This window comes from Lepidochelys olivacea (genome assembly GCF_965140295.1).
Source record: "Lepidochelys olivacea isolate rLepOli2 genome assembly, chromosome: 7".
Taxonomy (NCBI): domain Eukaryota; kingdom Metazoa; phylum Chordata; order Testudines; family Cheloniidae; genus Lepidochelys; species Lepidochelys olivacea.
The window spans coordinates 102,747,767-102,773,744 of record NC_140417.1 but is presented as its reverse complement, the minus strand read 5'-3'; the positions used below and the strand labels follow the sequence as shown (position 1 = coordinate 102,773,744).

Genomic DNA, 25,978 nt, shown 5'->3' with positions numbered 1-25,978 from the left:
TTTATGAGTTCATTTCATAGCTGCAGACACTATCAAACATTGATGGCCTAGTCTCAGCTCTTAGGATGGAGCATGTGTCAACACACATCTGATATATTTCGTAGGTAGAATTCACCAGCATTCACAGTCTGCTGGTCTGTACATTGAGTGAATTCAGGGGCCCCACACCTTGATAGCTCAGAGGGTGTATATGTTCACATCTACACATGAGGAGCTCTGCTGGCAGCTGCAGAGGAAGAGTCTGATCCCCTGGTGTCTGCACAGTTGCTCTGCATTGGCTACAGCAATGGATGAGGCATCATGCATCCTGCCGAGAAGGGATAAGGAAAGGTTGATAGGGGCAAAGGTAAGTCTCAATGAAGTGTGGAAACAGGTGATGGGCACCTTAGAAATGCTTACAGGGGATAGATAGGAAGTTCGATTAGCGCACACAGGTCAATGATAGGCACAGGGATGGATTTAAATGGCAGTCTGCACATTTATTAAGTTAACAGTGAGGGAAATAGATTTTTTTATGTCTTCCTTTTATGGCCTCTCATCCCAAGAGCACTGCCGAATATTGGAGAGGACGGATCCAGGTTGGTTATACTTGCGCTGGTCTAGATATTGCAGTCCTCATTCTCAGAGCTTCTGGTCCTTTTTATAGATCAAGATTCACCATCAATGGAAATCTTTAAATCAAGATAGAATATTTTTCTAAAAGATATGCTTTAGTTCAAACATAAATTAATTCAGGGAAGTCCTGTGGCCAGCCTGTACTATACAAGAGGTCAGACTAGATAATCGTAATTGTTCCTTCTGGCCTTCTAATCTACGAATCTCTTCCCCAAGTCAAGAACTCTAATCCCATCAGATAATCTCACCTGGTAGCATGGCTGCTGTGCTTCTAAGGCACTTCCTGTGCTTGTCTACAGAGATTGAGGCAGTCCTGTTGGAGTCCAGAATGCCTTTCAACAGGAGGTGATATGCTGTCAAATGGAACTCGAAAAGGTTTCTGCTGGAGAGAGGCACCTTGGCCTTGTTTCTTGTCTAATTCCAATTATGTTGGACTTTCTTTTGACTCTGAAATCACAGCTATCCCTAGCAACTACTAACTTTTACTTCTCTGCTTTTTCTATCTACCTTGTCTCTGAGAAAAGGATCAGAATGTAATTTAAAAGTTCTTAAAAACAGATGCCCTCTACGTGAGAGTCTGTTGGACCTTGGGATTTGAATTTAACCAAACTTCTGAACTCATAAAAACCTGTATGCACGCTCTCAGAATGTTTCATTCTTAGTTGTCATCATCTCTGCCAGAAAGGTCTCAGACGTACAGTGCTTTAAGGCCAACCTAACTTTTACCTTTTTCCACAAAGATAAGGCGGTACTTAGATTTACTCCAAATGTCTCATTCTCAGAGTGACTGTGTATGCCTTCTTAGGGCTTCTCTACACTTCAAAAGCTACAGCAGCACAGCTGCACCATTGGGGGCTAGGTCAGTTTAACTATGCCACTGAGGGGGTATGGATTTGAGGTATGTCGACTTAATTTTCTAGTGTAGACCAGGCCTAAGTGCCCACTACTGTAAAAAAATATTTTGAGGCTAGGCACACAACTCCTACTATGTCTGTGGAGGCAGCAAGTGCAGAAAACAGAATTACTCCTGGCAAATAACCTCCATTTTCCCCCTTATATAGTATATTGTTTACATTTTTCTTTTCTTAGCTTCAGGCTACTACTCCATGTTCTACCATCTACTGAGAGTAAAAAATTCCCTTTTTTTATTATGATTGGTATATGGAAGGTATTTTTAACAATGGATGGGGCTGAAACATTAGAACTCAAAATTAAAGATAGCAAAGGGAGTAAACTGCAGAAAGGAGTTGGCTGTTTTTCTGTCTGATTAGGAGTATCTCATTGAAGAGATTATGACAGAGAATTGAAAGAGGATTATGGAGTGGGCAGACCAGCTCTGTTGGGACATTTCAATTACCAAACAAACACAAGCACACAACATCAAGTAAAGAGGTTATGGACCTAATAGAGAGCTCCTTCCTAACACAATATGTAAAAGACAAACTGAGAATGGGAGCAATTATTGAGAGAGAAGAAAGATTAGAAAGGGAAAGCGATGAGAAGAATAAAAAACCTTAGGTCAATATGAGAAGAGGGAAAAAAAGCTTTATATATGATGCAGTCTTGCATGAGAATACAGGCATTTACACTTTTAATTAGGGTACATAATGGAGACAAGTGGCCTAGGTCTTAGCTCACTTTTGCAGAGAAATAGCCAGAAGTCTCTCAAAGTGAGCACAGCCTGAGCAAAATAGTAGTAGTCTTCATTTGGCTACATGTTGGTGTTGCCATTTAGGACTCTTGACAACTAAATTATTCATATTAAGATACTTCCAAGCAGAATTTTCCGTCTTCAGAGAGCAGATCTCCATTTAGCTAATTGAATCAACCTATCCATCTTCTAAAAGGGTGGGCTTAACTTCACCGTATTTGCTTTCCTTACACTGGTGAAAGGGAAATCAGTTTTCATTTAAAATGACATTAACCTGCTCTGTCTTAAAAGAAAAGGTCAGTTATTTTGCAAGGACGTATGGTTTCTTCTTTGTCAAATCATATTTTCCAGATATATTTGCCAGTACGGAGCTGAGCCATTGTATACACTGAATGATATTTGCAAATAGCCAAATATAGCCGTCACTGTCATTTATCTGCCTTAATCATTCTTTCTGAATCCTGAGCTGTCCTGCACATTGACACAATTGGACTGCACCTCTCTACTCAGAAATATTTGAGGCAGTTCAGACTTGTCCAGGTGGCTCCAGCACTTACCCCACACCCCTCCTATCTTTGTACCAGTTTCTCTGTCTCCAGGGGTACAAGCAGAGCTGCAACCACACCTTTTAAGGCTGGTTTTGGGACATCAGCAAGGAAAAAAATTCTCCCTTCTCTCTCCTAAGGGCAAAATCATTCTCTCTATCACCTATCAGGACAAGCAGGCCAAATGGAGAAAGCTGAAGACCAAGAGGGGCTCCCTAGATATGTTACTTGCTTACCTGGCTCTCATTATTGTAGTATCTGAGTACCTCACATCTTTAATATACTTATCCTCACAACACTCCTGCAAGGTACTATTTCCTGCCATTTTACAGATAGGGAACTGAGGCACAGAGAGACTAGCCCACAGTGGAAGCTTGTAGCAGAACAGGAAATTGAATACTGGTCTCCTTAATCCCAGGCTAGCACCCTAGCCACTGAACTATCTTTTGTCTGTAGAAGCAGACCCTTTCAGGAGCCACAGAAAGGGAGCTCTACCACGATTGCTCCCAGCCTGTGGACCCTCACAATGTCAGAGAAAAAGGCCTGGAGTTTGGGACCTCTGCTTCCTCCACATCAGCTGCGTCTCTTCCAGAGACACCTCTACAAGGTTGGAAGGGAAAAGTTTCAAGGTTCCATCACTGGTTCTTAAGCTGTAATTTGGCAAGGACGTTTTATCTTTGAAACTATTCTTCCCAAGAGGAAGAACTGGGCTGTTTTAAAGATGTTGTCCTCCACTTCCTTTCCAGCTGTAGTTTGGAAGAATTAAAGGGATGAATAGCACAAAAGTGATAAAGATCCTCATATCCTTCCATGAATGTCATCATCCTTCAAAGAAGGGGAGCTTGGCTTTGGATCATGAAAAACTTGAACCAGAGAAGCAGGAGAGATTCTCCCCTTCTGACCTGTTTGAAACCATGGGGAAGAAGGTGTTAGCCACCATCAAGATCCAGTCAGAGAAAGAGGATAATTAGGCCATATTGCAAAAATAGGCCACAGTTATAGTGAAATAAGAGTGTCAACAAAACTGTCCCACTGTTTTAACTAAATCAGTTTAAATCATGCTTTTATTTAAACCTGTGTGACTTTCTCACATAGACATGGGCTAAGAGCTCAAAAGAATAACATTACTCACATATGAGATGATTTGCTCTATTCTCAGACCCTCATATAGGCAAAAAAGACCAAGATAAAGTTTGAGACAACAGTTCAGATAAGAGAGACATGGTGAGATTATTGGCAAGAAGTCTCAAAACCATAATTCGGGGATGTCAGTAACTCAGCCAGAGGTTATGGGTCTATTACAGGAATGGATGAGTGAGGTTCTGTGGCCTGCAGTTCTGGCAGGAGATCAGACTAGATCAGGGGTTCTCAAACTCCATTGCATCGCGATCCCCTTCTGACAACAAAAATTACTTCACGACCCCAGGACGGGGGACCGAAGCCTGAGCCCGCCCGAGCCCCGCCAAAGCCAGAGCCCCAGGGCTCCAGCCTGTAACCTATGCCCCACCACCCAGGGTTGAAGCCCTTGGGCTTTGGCTTCAACCCTTGGTGGTGGAGCTCGGACTTTGGCCCCAGGCGGTGAGGCACAGGCTTCGGCTTCCACCCCAGCAAGTCTAATGCCACCCCGGCAACCCCATTTAAATGGCGTCACCACCCACTTTGGAGTCCCAACCCACAGTTTGAGAACCACTGGACTAGATGATCATGATGGCTCCTTCTGACCTTAAAGTCTATGAGTCTAAGAACAAGAAAGTCCTTTGCAGCTGAGGCCTGACCTGATAGGAGTAATTAACACCTGGAAGGAGGCATCATTCCTTGAAAGATAGAATTAGGGAGATCCTAATAGGGCGGCACCCACCTCTCACGAGCACACACTGGTTGAGTGCATGTGCCTGCAGTCTCTGATTTGTGGTGACCCCTGTTGGTGGGTTTCTCGGATGGGTTTTCAGTGACTCAGCCTCTGGCCAAGTTTCACACATGTATGTGAAACAGAACAAATCTCTTCTGGGGTATACAGTCTTTAACTTGTCCCAGCCCTGCTATGGCCTGTACCCCCAGGTTTCCTCCCTAAAGACACTGTCTTTCTGCAGCCTAACCTGGCCTCAGTCCTTACTCAGCCCCAGCAGCCAACCAGGAGCTCTCTCTTGCTCCCCCAGGCCCTGCCAACACTGAGCTGTCCATGGTCGTGCTGCTCTTTCAGCCAGCCAGGAACACAGTTGTCTCTCCTCTAGCTCCAGGCAGCAACGGATGACTCCAGCCCTGCAACTCTTTTTATGTGAGCCTGCTGGGCCCTGATTGGCTGCTCCCTTCAGCCTCCCTCATTGGCTGTTTCCGCACAACCACAGAGGCTGCTTGGAGGACTTCTCTTCTGCTCCTCTCTGGGACGGGGTGTGGTAGGACCCTCAGACCTCCAGCAGGGGGCCTCTGGGCCTAGTCCACCCCATCAGAGAGGTAAATAGATTATGAGTTTGAAAAAAACAGAATGTCCAAGCAAGCTAAGAAGGAGAGCTCCCAGGGAACCATTTACTTTGAAGAAGAATAACAATGGACAGTTAGGACTGTAGAGATCAGCTAAGGAATAGGTCAAATGTGGACAATGCATAGACAGAGCATGCTGTATAAGTAGGGCCCTACAAAATTCACAGTCCATTTTGGTCAATTTCACGGTCAGAGGATTTTAAAAATCATAAATTTCATTAGTTCAGCTATTTAAGTCTGAAATGTTGTAATTGTAGGGGTCCTGATCGAAAAAGGAGTTTGGGGGTACTAGCAGTACTGCTACCCTTACTTCTCAACTGCTGCAGGTGGTGGTGCTGCCTTCAGAGCTGGGCAGGTGGAGAGTGGGGGCTGCTGGCCGGGAGCCCAGCTCTGAAGGCAGAGCCACTGCCAGCAGCAGCAGCAGCAGCGCAGAAGTAACGGTGGCATGGTATGGAATTGCCACCCTTACTTCTGTGCTACTTCTGGCAGGGCACTGCCTTCAGAGCTGGGTGTCCAGCCAACAGCCGCCATTCTCCGGCCACCCAGCTCTGAGGGCAGTGCAGAAGTAAGGATGGCAATACTTCAATCCCCCTAAAATAACCTTGTGACCCCCCTGCAACTCCTTTTTGGGCCAGGACCCCCAATTTGAGAAACACTGGTCTCTCCCATGAAATCCGTAGGGTAAAAGCACACAAAAGACCAGATTTCACAGGGGGAGACCAGATTTCACAGTCCGTGACGTGTTTTTCATGGCTGTGAATTTGGTAGGTCCCTATGCATAGGAATTGTTTCCTGCAAAATAACCAAGCTAATTCAAAAATATGTGATGTAATGTGTAGGAAATGCAATGACGTGTAAATGTATGCAAAGGGAGAGGGTTTTTGTGTAACTTTGGAGCTGTGATTTACTCTGCATCCACAACCCTGCATTTGAGGCTTATCAACTTAGCTTAGTGTTGCTGTATGCCAAATAAAGGAAACCTGAGTGACACAATCTGGAGTCAAGCTGAGTGTTTTGGATCCCAGAGAACTGTGCTTCCAGAACTGGACAAGTTGTTCTGGATAAGCAGAGTGGAAAAGGTCTTGGAGGGAATCCCTAATTCTGGAAGACACAAGTTGTAAGGAGAGATTTGTAGGTTATGGAACTGAAAGTAGTATGCCAATGTATCAGTCTGGGGCTACTGTGTATATCTGAACACCCTGGATGCATTCAATTTTGAGTGATTTTGGGGGTTTTGGAGAAAGAGGACTAATTTAACATCTAAGACAGTGGATGGACGGAAGAAACATTTTCAAAGAAAAAATTATTTGCAAGAAACTGAGCTTAACTGTGCTTCGTCGTGGCAACTAGGCTGTCTCAGTGCATTTGTTGCTAGTATCGAGGACTTCAGGCTATTTTTTTACTGTAATTTCATTTAAAAGTATACGTTAAATAAAACAATACATGTTTGACTGCTAGAGTGAGGAAAAGGCAATGTGTTTAACAACCTATTCTGCATCCCTGACTTTTGATTTTTAAGTGTTCTTTAGTTTATAACAGATTTTTTACTATGATGGAAGTTGTTGAATATCAGAGTATAGTCACCAAAGACCAGGAAGAACTCCAAACATTGAACAAAAAATTAAACATTGCCAGACTACATGCTCTAGTTCATAAAAACCTGTGCAGGAAAGGGAAACCCACGATTTTGCTCAGTACAATACTCATTAAATCTAAAACATGTATCTTATCATTGCAATATTACATTCTAGATCTAAGGAAATGTCTTACTTATCACAAGATAACAGCTCAATAAGAAGTGCTTTTCTTTAAAATGTAACCTGCTGTGCTGTAATAATGTGTGTTTCTGCTCAGGCTATGTGACACATTATGGTGAAACCATCACATTTTTGTCCTAATGCAGATCAGTCCACTGAGACCACAAAGACCAAAGAGCCAAGTTATCAATGTCATTGCAAGTGAAAGACGTTTTTCTGTCTCTCCGTCATCTCCAGCTTCTCAGTCAACACCACCTCCAATCACTCCAAGGACCAAACTTCCTTTCAATTTACCGTCCAGTAAGTTTTTTTTTTTAATGAAACTTTGTTCCTAAAATATTTTGTGCAGAATGAATTACATTTCAGCCCCCTTACTCTGAAATGTTTCAGAATCAACTGAACCACTTAAGTCAGATCAACAAGAGGATAATCCAATGTGTACATTCACATCATGAGGTATAAGTGTATTTTTGGGAGTTAACAGGTGTATGGTTGTTTAAGCTATATTATTACAGATGATGATTTCTGTGACTTGATCACTTGGTCATGTTTACATTTCTTACACGTTTTAATATAAGAATTAATTTAAAATAATGGGAATATTGTTAACTGACTCTCTCTCTCGTGGCTGTATTTCTCAAATCTTTTTAGAGATTTGGTGTAAAAAGTTCAGTGGCTGGAGTTTTGATTACTTTCATTTAATACCATCTTCTCTACCTCTGTGTACATGTTTAAAAAAAAAAGTGGTATTTTTCCTAACACACACACAGGCAGGCCTTAATCCTGCAAAGCATTTCAGGCAATTTATAAGTGTTACAGTCAAATATTTCATCAACATCTGTTCCCAAAGATTCTCACCAGCATGCTCCAAGTTCTCTCTGTGAGTTTTACTGCCACTGACCATAAGATGTAGCTTGCAGATACATACTATAGTAAGGAATTTGCTCCTTAGGCCTGTGCTATGGTACACCTCTTGTGTTTGTCAAGTGACAAAAACTATTTTTGACTTTTTACTAAAACAAGAAAAATTGCTTAAAGAAATAAGTTTTCTGCTCCATTTCACAGTGTCATTTTTTAAAAATATTGTTGTTTTATAAGTGCCTAAAGATTCATGCTGTGCTGGCTTCTGTGGAGTGCAAAGGTTGAAGGAACAATCTCCAGCTACTGTAGTTAGTACCTGAGATGGACTTTCCTTGTGTGTGTAGTAGCTACAAGACAGAATAGCTTGTCTTTTCCCTGCATTTCTCAGTGAATTCTTCTGTAAACTTTCATAGATTGGATTCAGTCTTCAAGAACTCGTATTACATAACTGAATGGAGTACAACTCCCATTTTGTGTACAAAGTTAGCTTCCACAAATTGCCTTGCAAAGTTTCCAGTTGTTGACACTTAGCTAAAAATCTCACTGGGCACTAAACTAATAAAGAAACAACATTTAGGAAATAAGTCCTTTTTTATGCATGTGCCTAACTTCTATTACAGATAACAAAAATTACAGATCTGGCAAGTTCACATTTGCTTTATTTGTTTTCTTTGATATTTTATTTTTAAATAAGCAAAACTTATTGGAAAGAATGTTGACACACAGCAAATTTATAAACCTTAATCCAAGATTCCTGTATTCCACATAATTGTATCAACAGAATTCACTGTGTGTAGCAGAAGTGTGTTACAGAATCTGAGGGAGAGGGAGGCTTGTTTGTTTGGGTTGTTTCTACACATCCTGGTTGGAAAGATAACTTCAAAAAGGTGAATCAAGTGTAAATCAAGTGTTGCCTTCCTCAGTTTCCAGAGAGGCTGAAACAATAATTCTGACTAATATAAATTAATTTTCAGCAATCCAAAAATGACAGTCTTGCACATTGAAAACTGAAAATTTGGAAACATAACATAATCTGAATTACATTTCACAGGGGCTACTATGCTAATTATTTATTTGTTTTCATATTTAATAAAAACCTCCATTTTAAAAATGTTTCTGAAGCTATCACATAGTTTTGAGAATATTTCTACCAGATTGCTGCGGACTCTAGGACTTTGCTGCATTATTTAGGTGCAGCTTGCTACAGAGTACACAGAGCCTTGACCTTAATCATTCAAAGAATTATAGCTCTAACATTTTTAAAGAATTCCAGGATAATAGATAATTTTTTGTGAAGCAAGTTGGCTAAAAAGAGTTAATCTTATATTGAGCTATGAGAATAGTGCTTGCTTCTTGACTATCTAGGAGAATGAAAAGTACAATTTGATAATCTGTTCCACAGAATCAAAGAAGGTAGAGATGAAAAAGACTTAAGTCATCTTGTTGATCCCTGCCAGTTGAGAATTATTCCCAATGGCATATAGTAAATAAAATTAAGGGATACACAGACAACATTAGATGATGGTCATCTCAGATGACCTGCACCAGTACCCTGCACAATTGTAGCAAAAAGAAATTTAAATTAGACTTATTTACACTTAAATGTTCAGAAATCAAGATGAATTTAGGCTTTGGGAGAGGAGATTGGTAGGGGGTACATTGTCTTTGGGATATCACAAATAGACATACAATATTGAGGCAAACAGTTCCTCCCCAAATCGTAGCAGTGAAATGATGTGGTTTTGTTTAAATAACTTTTTGCTGCAGTAAGGTGACTTTTGGACATACTTGTGACTGCCATTCAGGTCAGATACTTATTTTATATATGTTAATGGTCTGCTAAGTGAAGTGCTGGGTTTGGTCCTCAGCTAAATTTGAACTTTGATTTTAAATGAAAAATAGAGTGTGTTGCAAATACTGTATGTATCAAAGCCCTTCACTTTGGGACGTATCCTGCTCCTTCTCTGTAAGTATGCAAAGCTATCTGGCAATGGAACTGGTGCGTCCAGGCTTTGGGGAGGCCAGGTAAGAGGTGCATACCCCCTACACAGTGGTAACTCAGATACTACAGGGGGAAAGTGTTATTTGGAAGAGGAGCAGGGATGTGGCTGGAATAAAATCTATTATGCAATTCCAGCCATGGTTGGGGGCCACTAGGAATTGTCAAGGCTATTCCATCTATTAAAATGAAGTTGTCTCCACAGGTCATCTCCTCTGCTGCTCCTTTGTTTGAGGAAAAGATTCCTTTTCTACCTCTTCCATGGATCTCCCCAGTGCCTATCTGAGATTCACAGGCTGAGCATGGGGAAGTAGATTTGGCCCTAAAGAAACAGAGAGCCAGGTTTTCTCATACTTTTAGCAAATACACTAAAATATTTTACCAGTAATTCCTGTATAAATAACTTGACCAGAAATTAAAATCAAATGAATTAAGAGTTTGAAATACAATTATAGCTACTAAAAATAATGTAAACATCAAAGGCATCTATTTTATTGAGGGGTACATGTGTGCTCTGTTTACGCAAAAGTTTCATTTTCTAATCAAAGTAAATTTGGTATTTAATTTAATTGATTGTTTTCCTCACCTTTAAGAATTAGCTCTTCTGTGAGAGCACTGAAACGATAAACTGCTATTTTTATGTTAATCTAAGTAAAAATATGTGTGTGCTTCATTAAGCAAAGTGTTTCTTAAACTTAAATTGTATGAATATGTTAGTTTTGTGTCTCGCTAACTCAGGGATTACAGTTGTGTACATTGACATTTTATAAGTAATATTCTGCTCTCAGTTACAATGGTTGAGTTCTGTTATAGTCACTGGAATTTCACCATTCTCACTGACCTCAAAATTTTGACCTTTTATCTTCTATCCACAATATTTAATATTTAACATGTACTATGCTATCATTTAATATACCTAGGAGAAGTCTTTAGTACACTTATATTTCTCTGTTAAAAGGCATAAATCTCCCACTTTAAGATGTTTATTTAGACATAATAAAATACCATTTAACTCTCTCTAGAATGTATGATTAAATGTGAAGGTTTTGAAATGTTCCTCTCAAAAACTACAGTTAGGGTTAAACATGTACATGTAGCTAGTTTAAGTTAAATATGGAAGAACATCAACCAAAGGAAAAACAGACACATCAAAACTGCATACACACACAAATCTTACTTCTGCCAAAGTTCTCCAAATGTTTCATTAAATCACTGTAGAAGTATCATTTTATTTAATTTATTACTGGTTTTTTGTATTAAATGTTGTTGTTAAGAAGACACATGGAGTATGAGTGTTATGGAACTTGATTTTTACCATGAAGAGACCGTCTTTCCCATCAGGAGCTCAAATGTCTAAATAGACACACAAGACCAAGCACCCTGGGCAATCTGAGAAACCTGTTTGAAGCATTAATTTTTTTGGTAATGAGTGGGTAATGCTATAGTCTGATGATGTGTTTAAGTATGTGTGGGCTTTGTAGAAAGTGGGTTTTGAGGGGTTTGTAAGAAGAGGTGGTGGGATGCCTGCTACTTTTGGATGTGGGAAGGCGTTCCAAGTGTAGGGAACAGAATGAAAGGAAGGATAAGAATGAGAGAAAAGGAAACAATGGGAGAAGTGAGGCAGAATTCATTCAGGAAGAAGTAGACAGATATGGGAACAGTGAAGCAGGCAGCCATAGAATTGCTCAGGTCCTTGAAGGAAATTACAAGTTTCGAGTTGAAGAGGCCATTGGAAGAATTTGAAAGTGATGGATGAGGGATATTTTTTTAGCTGATGTAGACTGAATGGACTAAATAGAGATGAAATGACAAAGAGATTTCAGTGATAAATGAATACAACTGTGTTGAAGCTAAAGTTGTACTAGTGAAGAAAATAGTAAGGTAGGCCATTTGGGAAAACCAGAAAAGAGAGACAGTGAGAATATTGCCAAATATTCTGCATTAAAAAAGAATCTGTGTAAACAAACCCTCCACCTGCTCAAGAAAAATCAGCCTTTAAGTGAAAACGGTTTCCGCAATTTATAAACAAAATGATGTATTATAAGAAGGGCTTTATCAGTGCTCATTCCTCTGGCAGAGCTCTCGCTTAAACCAGTGGAAGATTTGCCTGTAGAAGAATGGCTGAATATGTTCCTGTGGGTGAAATTTACCTGTGAGAAGGGCCAGCACAAGACCTATACACCACTTAGGCCTTCAAAACAAGACTTAAATAGAAGTTAACTCCTGCTTAGGCCTAGTTCTGATCATCTTCACTAGGGTAAATTTCACCCTGTTAATGATTGTTCTCTACCTTCTGTGAGTAAATTAAAAAAAAATTTGTTGTATATACTCTAGGTTTATAATGTTGGTTATTTAAACAACTAATGACTCATAATTTAATATAATATATAATATAATATTATATAATTTTGCCAGAAGCTGGGAATAAGCGACAATGGGATGGATCGCTTGATGATTACCTGTTCTGTTCATTCCCTCTGGGGCACCTGGCATTGGTCACTGTCGGAAGACAGGATACTGGGCTAGATGGACATTTAGTCTGACCCAGTATGGCCATTTTTATGTTCTTATGGTGCTCTGGATTTTGAAAGTTTTCAATAGAGATTTGTGGTTATTTATGGATTTCTTTAGTGCATTTAATTTTTAAAAGTCTAAATTTCTAAAAGTAGAAAAGTAAATAAAGCTTTGCTCTGTTATGTTCTGTGTATACTTTGGAAAATTACTCACATCACATTTTCAATACTGTACAACCCATAGACACAGAGGTTACAGCTGAGAAAATTTTATTTGTTTTAAATGATCTGTGAATATCAGCGAGTGAAATCTGAGACAAGGGACAATGTTGTACAATTTCCTTTTTTATTAAACAGTGAGAGACCTTGTAGTGTTGATACAGACGGTACACTTAAAAGTTGACCTACCCTGACACAGTGATCCTTACTTTCATGATTCCAGCAGTTTCTTTTTCTTTTCTTTTTTTTAATTTAAAAGCTATTGTTCCATGAGCAGCAAATAATTATACAGTCTATGAAATGAAGAGTGAACAAATGGATGCATGGGCACTATCTCTATCATAGCATTAATGCCTGAAGAAACATTCTGCATCTTAAGATTGATTTAAATGATCCAGAGGCTTAAAGAAATGTTAATTTTTACAGATCTGGAGCTGAATGGGGTGTCTAGTTTGGAAATGGCAGACATTCCTCCTCCTTTGCCTCTCAAAGGTAGCATTGCAGATTATGGAAATCTCATGGAAAATCAAGAATTGATTAGCCCTACAACACCCCCGGCTGCACATCAAAGGGTAAGTCTTAGAGGTACAAATGATTTTCTGCTAGTTTATTTGCAACATTATACTGGCCAAGAACATAAAGTTCTATGTAATGCTGATAGCAGACATGTATGCCTCCAAATGATTTCTACTACTACAGAACAGTGTCTTAATCAGGGCGTGAAGGAATGTAGTGGCTCATTCTAAATGACTTGTAATAAAGTTAGATTCATTCTGGAGAAAACTAAATATAAAGCAAAACACTGTTAAATGTGTTAGCAAGGGAGCTTAAAGTGACAGGATGTAGTCTCAGCAGCAAATTAGTTTTTATACTCTTATACAATTCTATTTCAGGAGAAAAAATTAAGTATATTTCTGACAGCTTTACATTTTTGAGTTCTGTGTCATTTCCTATATAGGCAACCACAGTTGCCCCCTGAAAGGAGCAGATCCCTGAAACATTTTTCATCATAAACATATTTTTCAGATTCAGGCAGGGGAAGATACTTTTTCAGCTTTCTTATTTTCCAAAAGTCACTAGAATATAGTGCAGCTATTAAAAATATTTTGGTTTTCAAAAAATCTTCAGCACTTTTGGAGAAGGCTATCATTTGGCCTTTTAAATGTGTAACTTTTTAGAAAAGAGATATACAGTTTTATGCAGGAATGTTTCCCTGTTCAAATTCCTAATGATAATTTTTCAGTTTGCTTATCAGAGATATGCACAGATTTGTCTGAGTTAAAAAAATAATTCTGAAATTTATTCTTCAAATAATTTGTTTTTAAAAAAGTTAAGTGAAACTTGATCAAGTCTGGAAGAAAAGTTAGGTGGAAAGTTCCCTATTTTTATAGATGAAGAATGTGGTTTACAAGTCACTACAGGCCAGATTTTTGAGACGGGCTGAGCAACTGGAGTTGTACATACTCTCCACTTCTGAAAATCAGGCCCTGAGTGACTTCCCAAAGGTCATGCATGAAGTCTGTGGTAATTCTGGAAATAGAACCCAGATTTTCTGATTCCCTGTCTTGTGCCTCAACCGCAAAGCTAATTTAATATGATCATCAATTCTGTGGACAATTCTGTGGACTTGGAATTTATTCAAGTACAAACAGGAAAGAAACATGCCATAATAGCTAAAGCACAGGTCTGAGAGTAATAAGGTAAGGGTTCTATTCTGAGACTTTGCCACTGACTTGCTGAGTGATCTAGGACAATTCACTTAACATTTTGCCTCAGTTTTTTTATCTTTAAAATGGGTATCATAACACTGTGCTTCATTGAGACTTTGTGGTTTTACACATTTTTTACAGTCCTCCAGAATGTTTTCTGTCTTTTACTCTAGTTTGCCAAAATGTCCAGATCCCTGACAACCAGTTTCTGAGGGAGCTCAGGATTTGAACACAACTTGAAAAGTTAATCAAAAATATGTTCTAAATCCTTAGATAATAAGCTCCTGAAATTTTATAAGACAACAACTGAGTGTTTGGCTCTTCATCTAGACTTCATAAACTCTTCAAGAGCCAAGAATCCGGGTGAATGAACAGTGACAAAGTCTGTGAGGTAGATTTGAAAACAGATTTGACACAAAACTAGCGGGATTATATTTCATATAATTTAAGAAATTCATACAATGTAATTTAATGTAATTCATACAATTTTATAGCAATGATTGCATTTATTACACTTTGTACTTGGACCCCAGTGAAATTATCAAAAGCAAAATGTGAAGACTGATGTAGAGCATGAAGATGACCAGTCAGGTATGCTCTTATAACTTTTATGACTGAACCCCCACAATTTATGGTTACAGGCTATGGTATTTCATAAATAAATAACCGTCTTGATTATCTGTCTAGTAAACGGATTAGTTTTAAATTATCTATTCTTAGCATCAATAAGGACAAACCATTGAAAAGTTCTGGAGATAATATTATCCCAATTGCTTTAAAAATGATACTACAGAATGGGAAAGATCTCACTGTGTTAGAATTAAGTACTTGGCTCAATACTGGTTGCCTTGAAGTCAAACATGAAAAAGCTTCAGCGAACAGAAAAAGGTACATTGACAAATGTATCAAGAAATGGGCATATCGTTCTGAGTACTTTAGGTCTAACTGCTGCCAATAATCATTTATGGTGCTTGAGATTTTTATTTTTTTATGTTTAGATTATTTGGAATCCATTGTTAAACTACCTTGCTTAAGTCTTTTTATTCCAATAATCTTCTAACTATAATGTTTTGATTGTTATCTTGTTCGTTGTAATTTTTAAAATATTAACTAGAATATCTATATACATATTCATTCTTGCATTGTGTGATTTGTTCTGCTACAAAAATTCTGAATAATATACATGAACATGAAAAAGAATCCTTGGACTCTTGCAAGGATTATTATTACATCAAGGCATTCCTCTAGGCTGTTGTCCTCCTTCACAGGTTCGTGTACATCTTCGCATACAAAATAACTGCCTCTTTAGCATTCACAGTCAAAAGGGAAACTCAAATTAAATAGACAAAGGAGCACTTACATTTATAAATATTGGCTATAATACTTACTATTCACAGGATAATAGTTTTTATGAGAAGATTTCCATCAATCCAGCAGCAGATACAGAACTTGACAAAGAGTATGGCAAAGAAGGAAGTGGCGGTGCATAATAAAAGAATGAAAACAAAACATTTGTTAATGATGACGATAACATTTATTTTGACTTTTTGAGATTCTGATGCATCAGTAACATTTGGACTGGAATCCGTTTTGTATATAGTTAAAATCTGTTTATAGTGAAGTAATCCAGTGTTTGCATGTTTGTATGTTGCATTGCAGATTATTTTATTCCTTGTATGTGAAGAAAATGATTATAAGAAGGTTTTACTGTGTGCTGTCCTCATTTAGCCATAGAAAACCAGGTGAGATTAGCTGGAAGCTGAGTTAAGTATCAGGGGCAGATCCTCAGTTGATGTAGGTTGTCATAGCTTTATTGACTTCAGTGGAGCTATGACAATTTACATCAGCCGAGGATCTGACTCTAGGAGTTCATTTTCACCTGTAAAGCCCTAAATGGCCTGCATTAGCTTACCTGAGAGATTCTTTCTCTCTGAGATTCACTGCAGGGGCCCTGATGCTACATCCCTTTCAACAGAATGGGCTGCTGGCAGAGCAGTCTCCATAATAGCCCTGGAGTTTTGAAATGTCCTCCTACCCCTGGCCTGAAATAGCTCAGAATAGCTGACTTTCAGGGCACGTTACAGGATCTGTTTGTTTCACCAGGCTTTTGAAAAGAACTAGGGGAAAGTGAAGAACTAGCACACGTGCTCATACCTTGTGTATGGCAAAGGAATACTTGCCTCCAATTTCAGGGCTGTCTATAGCATAGGCTTTCCTTGTAGCAAAGGACCTTCTGTGTTTCTCTCTGCCAGACTCTCTTATACATCATCATCTGGCACTGACTGCATTAACCTTGAGTGCATCAGCATCATCAACATCACTTGCTTCATTGTCCCCTTGGTTCTTCCTGCATCTTCCATGCAGCCCTCAACAGCAGCTCTTGCCTTCTGCCTTCCAAACACCTTTAGGACCCCACCAAAACCTCCACTAACACCATCTGGAGCTGCTCTTCCATTCACTAGGAGAGCTATATCTTCTCCTCTTCAGACTCTGACCACGACAGACCTATGTTTCCTCCATGGTCCTTCAGCTCTCCATACAGGTCACGTTCTAGAGACACCTGGACCAGGGAACTTGAACAGTATCCTTACAAAAGAGTCTCCAGTAAGGTACCCACTACCATGGGCAATACAAAGATTGGAATACCCTCCTGAGCCTTATTGGGCATCTTGAACTGTTCCAAGAGCATCTAGATCTGCATCAGAATCTCAATCTAGGAGGAGTCACCTTCTCCTATACCAGCCTCATCCATGTATATGACAGCATGCCAGGTTTCACCTCAGAAGTCTGCAGGCCTGGCTTCACTCAGTACATCTTCCAAGCAGATGTTCTCTGGACATGCTGATTTGCGTACTTCCACAGCTGCTTCAATCCCCGGATTGGTTGTTGGATCCTGAGACTATATGCAAAGGGGTTCCTTTTCTGCTGGAATCAACTATGACTGTTGTAACAGACATGTTCACCAAAGCCTGGGGGGGCTTATCTGGGTCAATTTAAGGCTTAAGCACTTCAGAATCCTCAGGATGTTTCATTCTATATAAATGTGCTAGAGCTTTGAGCTATTCATTGGGCCTGAGAGATCAACCACAGGGGATCGAGTGGTTCAAGTTCTCGCAGACAATACCATAGTTTTGTTTTAGCTGAACAAGCAGGGAGGTGTAAGGTCATATCAGCTGTGCCAGGTAGCAATCCATTTGTTGAGCTTTTGTATAAAGAACAATATCTCACTAAAAGCTTTTAACCTTCCAGGAGTGAGGAACGCTGTTGTGGATTCCCTCAGCAGGAACTTCATAGACCTTCTGAATAGTCAATAAGAAGAAACATTCTGCACCAGATCTGCCAACTGTGGGGATACCTGGTAAAAGACCTCTTTTGCAACCAATCTGAATGGCAGATGCAAGAGATTCTGCTCCAGGGCAGGTCACAGCCCACGTTCCATGACAAATGCTTTTCTCCTCTCATAATGGAGAAATCTGCTGTATGCATTTCCTCCAGTCACTTTCATTCTGAGGGTGAATGACAAGACAAGCTTAATCTTTGTAGTGCCTGCCTGGCCAAGACAGTATAGGTTATGGACCTAAATCAACTCTCCATTTAGCCACCTGTTGTTTTACCCTTGGTTGAGGATTTCCTGTCTCGAGACCAAGTCATGTCTCTACATTCCAACTCAGTCTCCCACCTTACAGCCATAAACCTCACCTTCCTGTTGGACCAATGAAGAGACACTCTGCTCCCAAGATATCCAGGCCATTTTGGTGAACAGCAGAAAGGATTCCTCTAGAGCCACATATGCAATGAAATGGAAAAGGTTTTCGGACTGGGTGGAATCTCACCATTTATTCCCAGACTGTACAGAGATGAGACATATACTTTACTAGCTACTACCCCTATGCATATGAAATCCTCTGGTCTCTCTGCCAGGTCAGTGTGCATCCACCTTGCATCCTCTCTGCCATACACCTTTCATTGGATAGGTTACCTATCTTTTTGCATCCCTTGGTTTCCAGATTTTTAAAGAGACTTATTAACATGTGCCCTCCTGTGTCCAATCCAGTACCTTCATGGGACCTGAATTTAGTATTGACCTGCTTGATCGATAGTACTGTCCTCCCTTTTAAACCTTTAATGACAACATCTCTGTTGCTGTTGTCAATGAAAACAGAATTCTTAGTAGTGATTATCCCTGTGAGGAGATTCCCAGAGGCTCAGGCACTTTGTGCAGGAGGATCAGCTAACTTTTTCACAAAAACAAGGTCTGTTTTAGGCCACGTCTTAAGGTGGCATCAGCATTGCACCTAAATGAGACAATTCACCCTCCCAGTATTCTCTTCCAAGGCTGAAGAAAAACCTCAAACTTTGGATGTTTGCAGGGCTTTGGCATTTTACCTGGACCACACAGATCCTCTCCTAGACTCTTTGTAATCTATGCTGAAAGGATCAAATGACAACCTGTTACAGTGCAGCATATTTCACATTGGATGTCAGACTTCCTCAAGCTTTGCTACAATCTTGCTAAGGTCTCTCCTCCATCAAAGATAATGGCTCACTTTATTTGGGCTCACTCCTCTTCAGCTTTTTTGAGCAACATTCCTGTATTGGACGTTTCCAAAACAACAACATGGACATCAGTGCCTTTTCCAGACACTACGCTATCACTCAAGTTTCCTAAAATGATGCCCACTTCATCAAGACAGTGTTGCAGTCTCCAAATAATTCAACGTTCCACTACCTGTTAGGAAACTGCTGGCGAGTCACCTGCAGTGGAATGTATATCTGCACAATCACTCAAAGGAAAAAAAACAAACCGCAATCACCTTCAAGATGTGTTATGCATATTCTATGACCCTACCACTTTCCCCACTATTTTGAGTATTAGCTTCTGGCAGTACGAAGGAATGGAGAGGAAAGCAGTGATCATGCCCCTTTATACTCTTGGCTCAGCATATGAGGCTAGTGAAGGCACATGCTGGCAAAAGTCTCCCACTTGAGTGCGTGATTGGGTGCACGTACACCCGCAGTAGACTGTATATGTGTATGATGCATCTCAAAGAACAACAACAACTGTACAGGTAAGTAACCATTTTTTGTGTGTTTTCACCTAGCTGAGACAATATAATCTTCTTAATGACTTAATGGCCAAATCAGCACTATACAGTACAGTATTTTAAACGTAACAGACTTACAGATATTAGGCCAAATATTCAACTGGTGTAAATTGGTGTAGCTCAATTGAAATCAGTGGAGCTATACAGACTTATACCAGCTGAAGATTTGGCACATTGTCACATTTTAATTATGTGAGTATTATATCCTGATGAATTTTTGCTATGTGTCATTTGTTTCTATAGATAAATAAGAAACATGCTGCTGTTTATGGATTGTGTGACTCAGCGCGACTGTAAAAATAATAGTAAAAGAAGATAATGAATTTTTGACAACAGTGCTGGAAAATTGTTGCACAACACTATGTAGCTTATGTCCTGATTACTTTTCATTCACACAATTTATGGTTTATTAAGTAAATCAGTTAATTCTGAAAAGTGAAGTATTCCTGATCAGATCTTAGAAGCTAACCATATATCTTGCTATTCAACTCCAATAAAATAAGAATACAGGAACTCTTCTCTTTTACGGTTCCACAAGGTTTCGTTGCAGAATTCAGTTTGTTTGTTTTATACTGCTTTCTGAGCAACAAAAACCCTTCACTCATCATATTCTTCTTTTCTGTAGATTAAGAATTTTTTTTGTCTTTTTTAATTCTTATTTTCTGTGTATACGATGTTTTGTGCTCTATTTCTACAAGAGAGTGAGGAGAAAGGAGAGATTTTTAAATTTGATTACTCCTTTTTGCACAGGGGAAAACCAAACAAATGGGAGCAATTTAATATTTGAAATGGAAAGGACAAAATGCTTGTATTTTCCAGATGTGCCTTTTTATAAGGTTCCAGTTTCTCCTGAGGTACATGTGAGTCAGGGAATCTGCCGAAAATAGGTTCTAATGTGCACTGGCAGACTCTATCTTTATCTCAGAAAGAAAAGCAATCTCCAAGAATTGAAGGACTCACTATTACCACTGAAACATAAACATGAACTCGGTAGAGCACCTTTAATTAAATGTAAATACAGGGAAATTTGATCTTGTATTTCAGAAATGTTCTATGTGGAATTGTTTTGAGTACTGGTGATATCACTGTTGTGAGTGTAGTGATCATTTTCCCAGTTTCATTTTGCCATCATTTATACTGTAGCTGAGTAAAAGAAAAGACTGGTAAGCTCTTAGAGTAGTGACCAAATTTGTTTTTGTACCAATTCATATTGGCTGTTAAGTTTTGTCTGTCTGATTTGAATTCTTAATAGTGCTGCCTTGGCATCATTCAGTGTTCTACTAATATATTCAATGGTAGCTTATATAAATGAATGAGTGCTAAATTTAGCCCACATTATAATGGAATTTGTAAATTCAATTATATTAATTATCCACCTATCTCTGTTGTTTCTTTTCTGGCTAATTTACTTGCAGGATGTGACCGCTTTCACATAATATGCATGTTTTTTATGGCTAGTATATTTAGCCCATCCTCATTGTGTTTTCAATATATGCTCTTCCCTATTATGTCTTCAACTCTATTTTATGATAATTGATCATTTGATTTCTATGAGTGATGATAATACGAAAAAACCCACTGGTTTGATTAAGGACTTTGATCTGTAAAATTGCCAATTACTGCCAGTTTAAAGTTAATTTAATTCAAAATGGCTCTTTGTAAGTTATGTGATCAATAAAGTTAAAGTAGTTTTCCTTTATGACAAATATGAAGTTAAAATGCCTGTGAGGAAAATATACTAAGAAATATTAAGTCATTTTTTGTGACGTTCCATAAAGTTTTTCAGAAAGGATATACAGTTTATTTTGTTAGTAGGAAATTAAAATCTTTTGGTTTGGGATTTTTTTTTAATGTTTTACTAGTGATCTGCAGTTTCTGTGTCTGATGGTCTGGGCCATTAAGTGTTCATTTTATAGCTATAGAGTAATGTTGCCAAAATTTTCAAAACTGGATCTCTAACATCAGGTTCTTAAATCCATATTTAAGTACTTCAATAGAACTGCCCTGTTTTTCAAAAGTGCTAAGATCTGCAGATCCCAGTGGAATTTGAGTCCTTCTAATAATCAAGCCACTTTTATTCAAGTGCCTAGGTATGGCTTCAGGAGCCTAGCTTTAGACACCTACGTTCAAAAATTTTGGCCGGATAGGAGTGAATAAACTTAAAGCTTCAGACCGTCAGACCTGGAAACTGAAAGTTACTAGCAAAACAGAAAAAAATCCCAATTTTAAAAAAAAAAGTTTCATGTTTAACCAAAAATTAATTCTAATTGAACCTGTGTGTTCTTCGCATTAAATAGTATGTTGACTTGATCTTCTGATACAGAGGTCACTGAGAACTGTATTTGAATGTAAATCAGGAGCAAATTATACATCATTTGTGAGACAAATACTGAAAATGAATGTTGCTCCAAGCATTATTTTAATTAATCATATAACTAATGCAGCAATGCTGTTTATAGAATAAAAGCTTTACTGAACAATCTAGCTATTCCCTGGAAAGACATATTGTAAATTTTATCTGGACTGTGCATATGAAATTCCTCATATGTGTAGGGGAGAAATGCCATCTACCTCCTTTTGCGGCAGCCAGGAGGCTCGGGCAGGACTATAGGAACAAAGACTTTGTATGCCAAATCACCACTGAATACCTGAGAGAGAGCTCCACTCCTCCAGCAGCCAGAAAGAGGAGATGAGGCTTCAGATTTGACACCTAACAGGCAGAGACTGATATGAAAGACATTTCTCTTGAGTTAGGATCCAAGAACGGTGCTTTAGCAGGAATCCAGTACCCTTCCTAGCTTGTGTAGGGAGCTAGGTTTCACAACCAGTCATTCCTTGTTTCTGGGTTTCAGCCAGTATGTAGACCCTCCCTCATCTTTTGTATCTGCCTATGGCTAATAGAGGGCTGGTAAATACTTCAAGCCCTGTGTTTAACTCTGTTTGCTGCTGTCTTAAAATATAGCCATGAAATGGACCTTAAATTACCTTAGAAGTACTTTTCCTCTACTCCCTGACATTTCTGCTGGCTCTCAATAAGTAAATTGAATGTTTCAATATGAGCAGACATATCAAGCATAGCTCTAGGGCTTACCCTGCCCCAAATGAATGGAGGGAATTATGTGAAATGGCAGGGAGTCATCTAGAACCACTAGGTTTTTGTATCTCAACATACGGCTTCTTTTCAAATAATGTAATTTCACATGGTCTATCCATGATGTTCTCATAATAGCATGAGTGTGTAACTATGATTTAGAAATAATGAACTGCCTTCTAATAAAAATAAGGTCTTATTTACAATGAATTCTAGTAACTAAACCAATCTATAAATGGAACCGTGTGAAGTAGAAATGAAACCCCAATATCAAGATTCCATGTACAGTACATGCAATAAAAGGCTAAGCTATTTCAAACATTTGAATTGTTCCCATGGCAGTGATCAAGAAACTTGGCAAACTCACAGTGTGTATTGTAATTTAAAGTATTAGTATGTGGCTAACGTTTTTATAACCATTTGTTTGGAAGCGTGTCGGATAGCAATCTAATAAAGTATAACAAGAATGGGTTAAGGAAACGGGGGGCATATAAAATGAGTGTAAACGGCAAAAAGAATAGGAAATAGCTGAGAAACCACAAAAGCAAAGGTGGGTCTTGTCTTCACCAGCAGGGGAAGGATGATTTGAACCGAAAAACAATACTTAGTGGGTGTAACACTGCAGTATAACTTCCAGTGCAGTGATTGAAAAGCTGTAATGATTTCATAGCCAATATGCTGTTTAAATCTAGCCTGAAAACGGTGTATGAACAAGCCTGCAATGTCCTTGTATTCTTTCAGCAAGATGAATTTTTGCCATCATACATCTTGAATTTTATGAAAATAAATCATTTGACTTCCATGATCAATTGGAATACTTGTTTGTATTTGTCCTTTCATTCACTTCTGAAGCAAACAGACAGCCCTGTTGTATAATTTCCTATAATGTAGGGGGATAATTTTTTGTAATGTTTTTCATCAACTCAGAATGTTATTTTGAATAATGTTGAAGATTATCGAGATCTGATAATAACATAAAAGCCATTTATAATCTGTTTAATCTATTCCTTTTTCTTTTTTAGCATGGTGCTTTTTCTAAAAATATAAAATATAAAAAGAAAAAAGACGAGACAAGAAGTAGAGCTGTAATTCAATGTACTTTTTAAACCATGTAGTGGTTGGGGCGACAGCAGTTAGTACAGGCTGATAATCAATATGATATAAAGTATAGGGATATAAAATTTGACAAGTTCTTTCAGTAGACTTTTTCTGAAATATTGAGATAGTTAATCAATAACTCTTGAGAGACTTGTTATTGTCAGCAGTAAAAATTAGGTTATAAGTGAAAAGCTAGAAGCAAAACTGTATTCATAATGGCAAAGTTTGAGAGGAAGGTTTCAGGAATAAAACAGATAAAGTTTCACTCCCCTATCTGTCACAGCAGTATATGAAATCATACATGAACAACCACTTCATCAAAATCAGTTCATCAGTAACATATTCTATTCAAAATTCATTTTTTCTAGCACCTGCCACCTCCATTACCCAGCAAAACTCCACCACCGCCTCCTCCAAAGACTACTCGAAAGCAAACATCTGTTGACTCTGGGATTGTCCAGTGAACAAGAAAGCATTTCTCCAAAGAAAAAGCTGTAATATTTCATTTCCCTAAATATTTTAAGGTATATAACGGTTACCTCATTCACGCCTGTAGTGTCTAATGTTTAGTGAAATGATTCTAACTCTGAATGGAACTCATTTGTAACAGTAAATCAGTTTTCTAAACAGATCATGCCACTGGAATAAAGCTGTCACAGGATAATGGTGACCAATTGTTTGGGAGGAGCTTGCGACCTATTTTCAAAGCAAGGGGGCATTTGTCAACTGACAATACACTATTCCCTATTCCAGAACATTTTGCTTTGTCATACCAAACTACTTAACAGAAAACAGAAATGGATACTGGTGTGTAAAAATGACAGTTGGGCATTATGGGCCTGATCCCAACGCCTATGGAAGTCCGTGAGACAGGGCCGGCTCCAGGCACCAGCTTTCCAAGCAGGTGCTTGGGGCAGCATTCAGAATGGGGCGGTCGTCCGTGTCCCGCGGCGGCAATTCAGCGGCGGCGGCAATTCAGCGGCGGCGGCAATTCGGCAGCGACTGCTTGGGGCGGCAAAATTGGTAGAGCCGCCCCTGCCGTGAGAATACTCACATGGATTTCAGTGGGCATTGTATTGGGCCTAATAACAATACTAAGAAGCAGCATTATGATGGCTTCAAATAACAAACGTGTTCAGCGCATCACACATTCAGAAACCTGATTTTCCGGTAGCCTTTTTAATTGCTCTGTGTTATAAATAAGCTGATTTCTGATGATTTCTGATTTCTTTTTTAAAACTTTCATTATTGGTTAGCTGCTCCTCCTTCTGTCTGATACCATTTTAAACTAAGATAACTTTAGCTACTGAACAGGCACTAATTTATAGGAAAAGAAACCAAGTATATGAATATGGGACCTGATGTGATTCTACAACTGAACAGTTGAACATAAGAACGGGAAGAGCTTTTTTTTTTTTAATGTGTAATATTTTAGGTGGATTAGGACAAATTGAATGTTATCTTTTTGTCCTTGTGTCATCATTTTGTACAGAAGTTTGTATATATGATGGTTCTTAGAATGTTTTTAATTTTTGCTGCCTGCTTTTCATATAATAATGATTTAATGTATCTGCAAATGATTCCTTATATGTTTTTAATTTTAACTGCTGGAAGTGTATAAATCGCTAACTTTTTATTTTTTTCAAAAATTGGCATCTGAAAATATTGGACAATGATAAGGGAAAAGAAAAGGAAAGTCACTTTTTTTTTTAATTCTTCTGTGGTTTTTATTGCCCTCAAACTATATATTTTTTACTATATACAATCTTTATAATCTTATAGTGGATTGTTTTAAATACATCACTGACTCAAAAAATTAAGGATTATTTTTTAAAAAAAGGTTTGTCAAAGACAATAAATGTATTTACTTGATATATTTTTCATCCTTTTTACAGAAGTGTTATTAATTTCAGGAGCTGCTTTATTAAATGTCTGTACTTTTAATTTTCTGAAATGCAGATTTATAACAAGAATAATTTGAACCCACCTCTGATAAATCCTACATTCTTACCCTATTACTTTATAATAGTTACATAACTTGTTTATGATGCATATATGTAGTGTTGAAATAAATAAGAATTTCAACACTATGAAGGTGCATCTTTTATATGCCATTCACATTGCGTTTGACAGCCTATTTCAATTTTAAAGCCATTGTTGTATAAACAGCACATAAAATAGCTCAGTTTTACGTGGCGCTTTAATGCTTGCTTGGTGCCAACCAGACAAAATAAAAGGCAGAGACACGACTTATGGAGCAGTAAAGCAACAACTTCATTAAATATACAGATAGTCCTTGTCACTCTAACAGCTCAACTGGTCAGATAAATATGCAAA

The 25,978-nt window shown here is 38.5% G+C and overlaps 1 protein-coding gene across 2 annotated transcripts in view; it reads left to right on the top strand.

The window, feature by feature from the left end:
• The window catches only part of DOCK1 (dedicator of cytokinesis 1), a 552,328-nt gene extending 526,975 nt beyond the window's left edge, over positions 1 to 25,353 (top strand). For both annotated transcript variants that reach the window (XM_084632948.1, XM_084632949.1), the window contains exons 50-52: positions 7,193 to 7,346; positions 13,065 to 13,210; positions 24,010 to 25,353. In XM_084632948.1, the coding sequence (XP_084489074.1) occupies positions 7,193 to 7,346; positions 13,065 to 13,210; positions 24,010 to 24,105 (396 nt within the window). In that variant the 3' untranslated portion in view covers positions 24,106 to 25,353. The remainder of the gene's footprint in view (positions 1 to 7,192; positions 7,347 to 13,064; positions 13,211 to 24,009) is intronic.
• Positions 25,354 to 25,978: the final 625 nt, after the last annotated feature.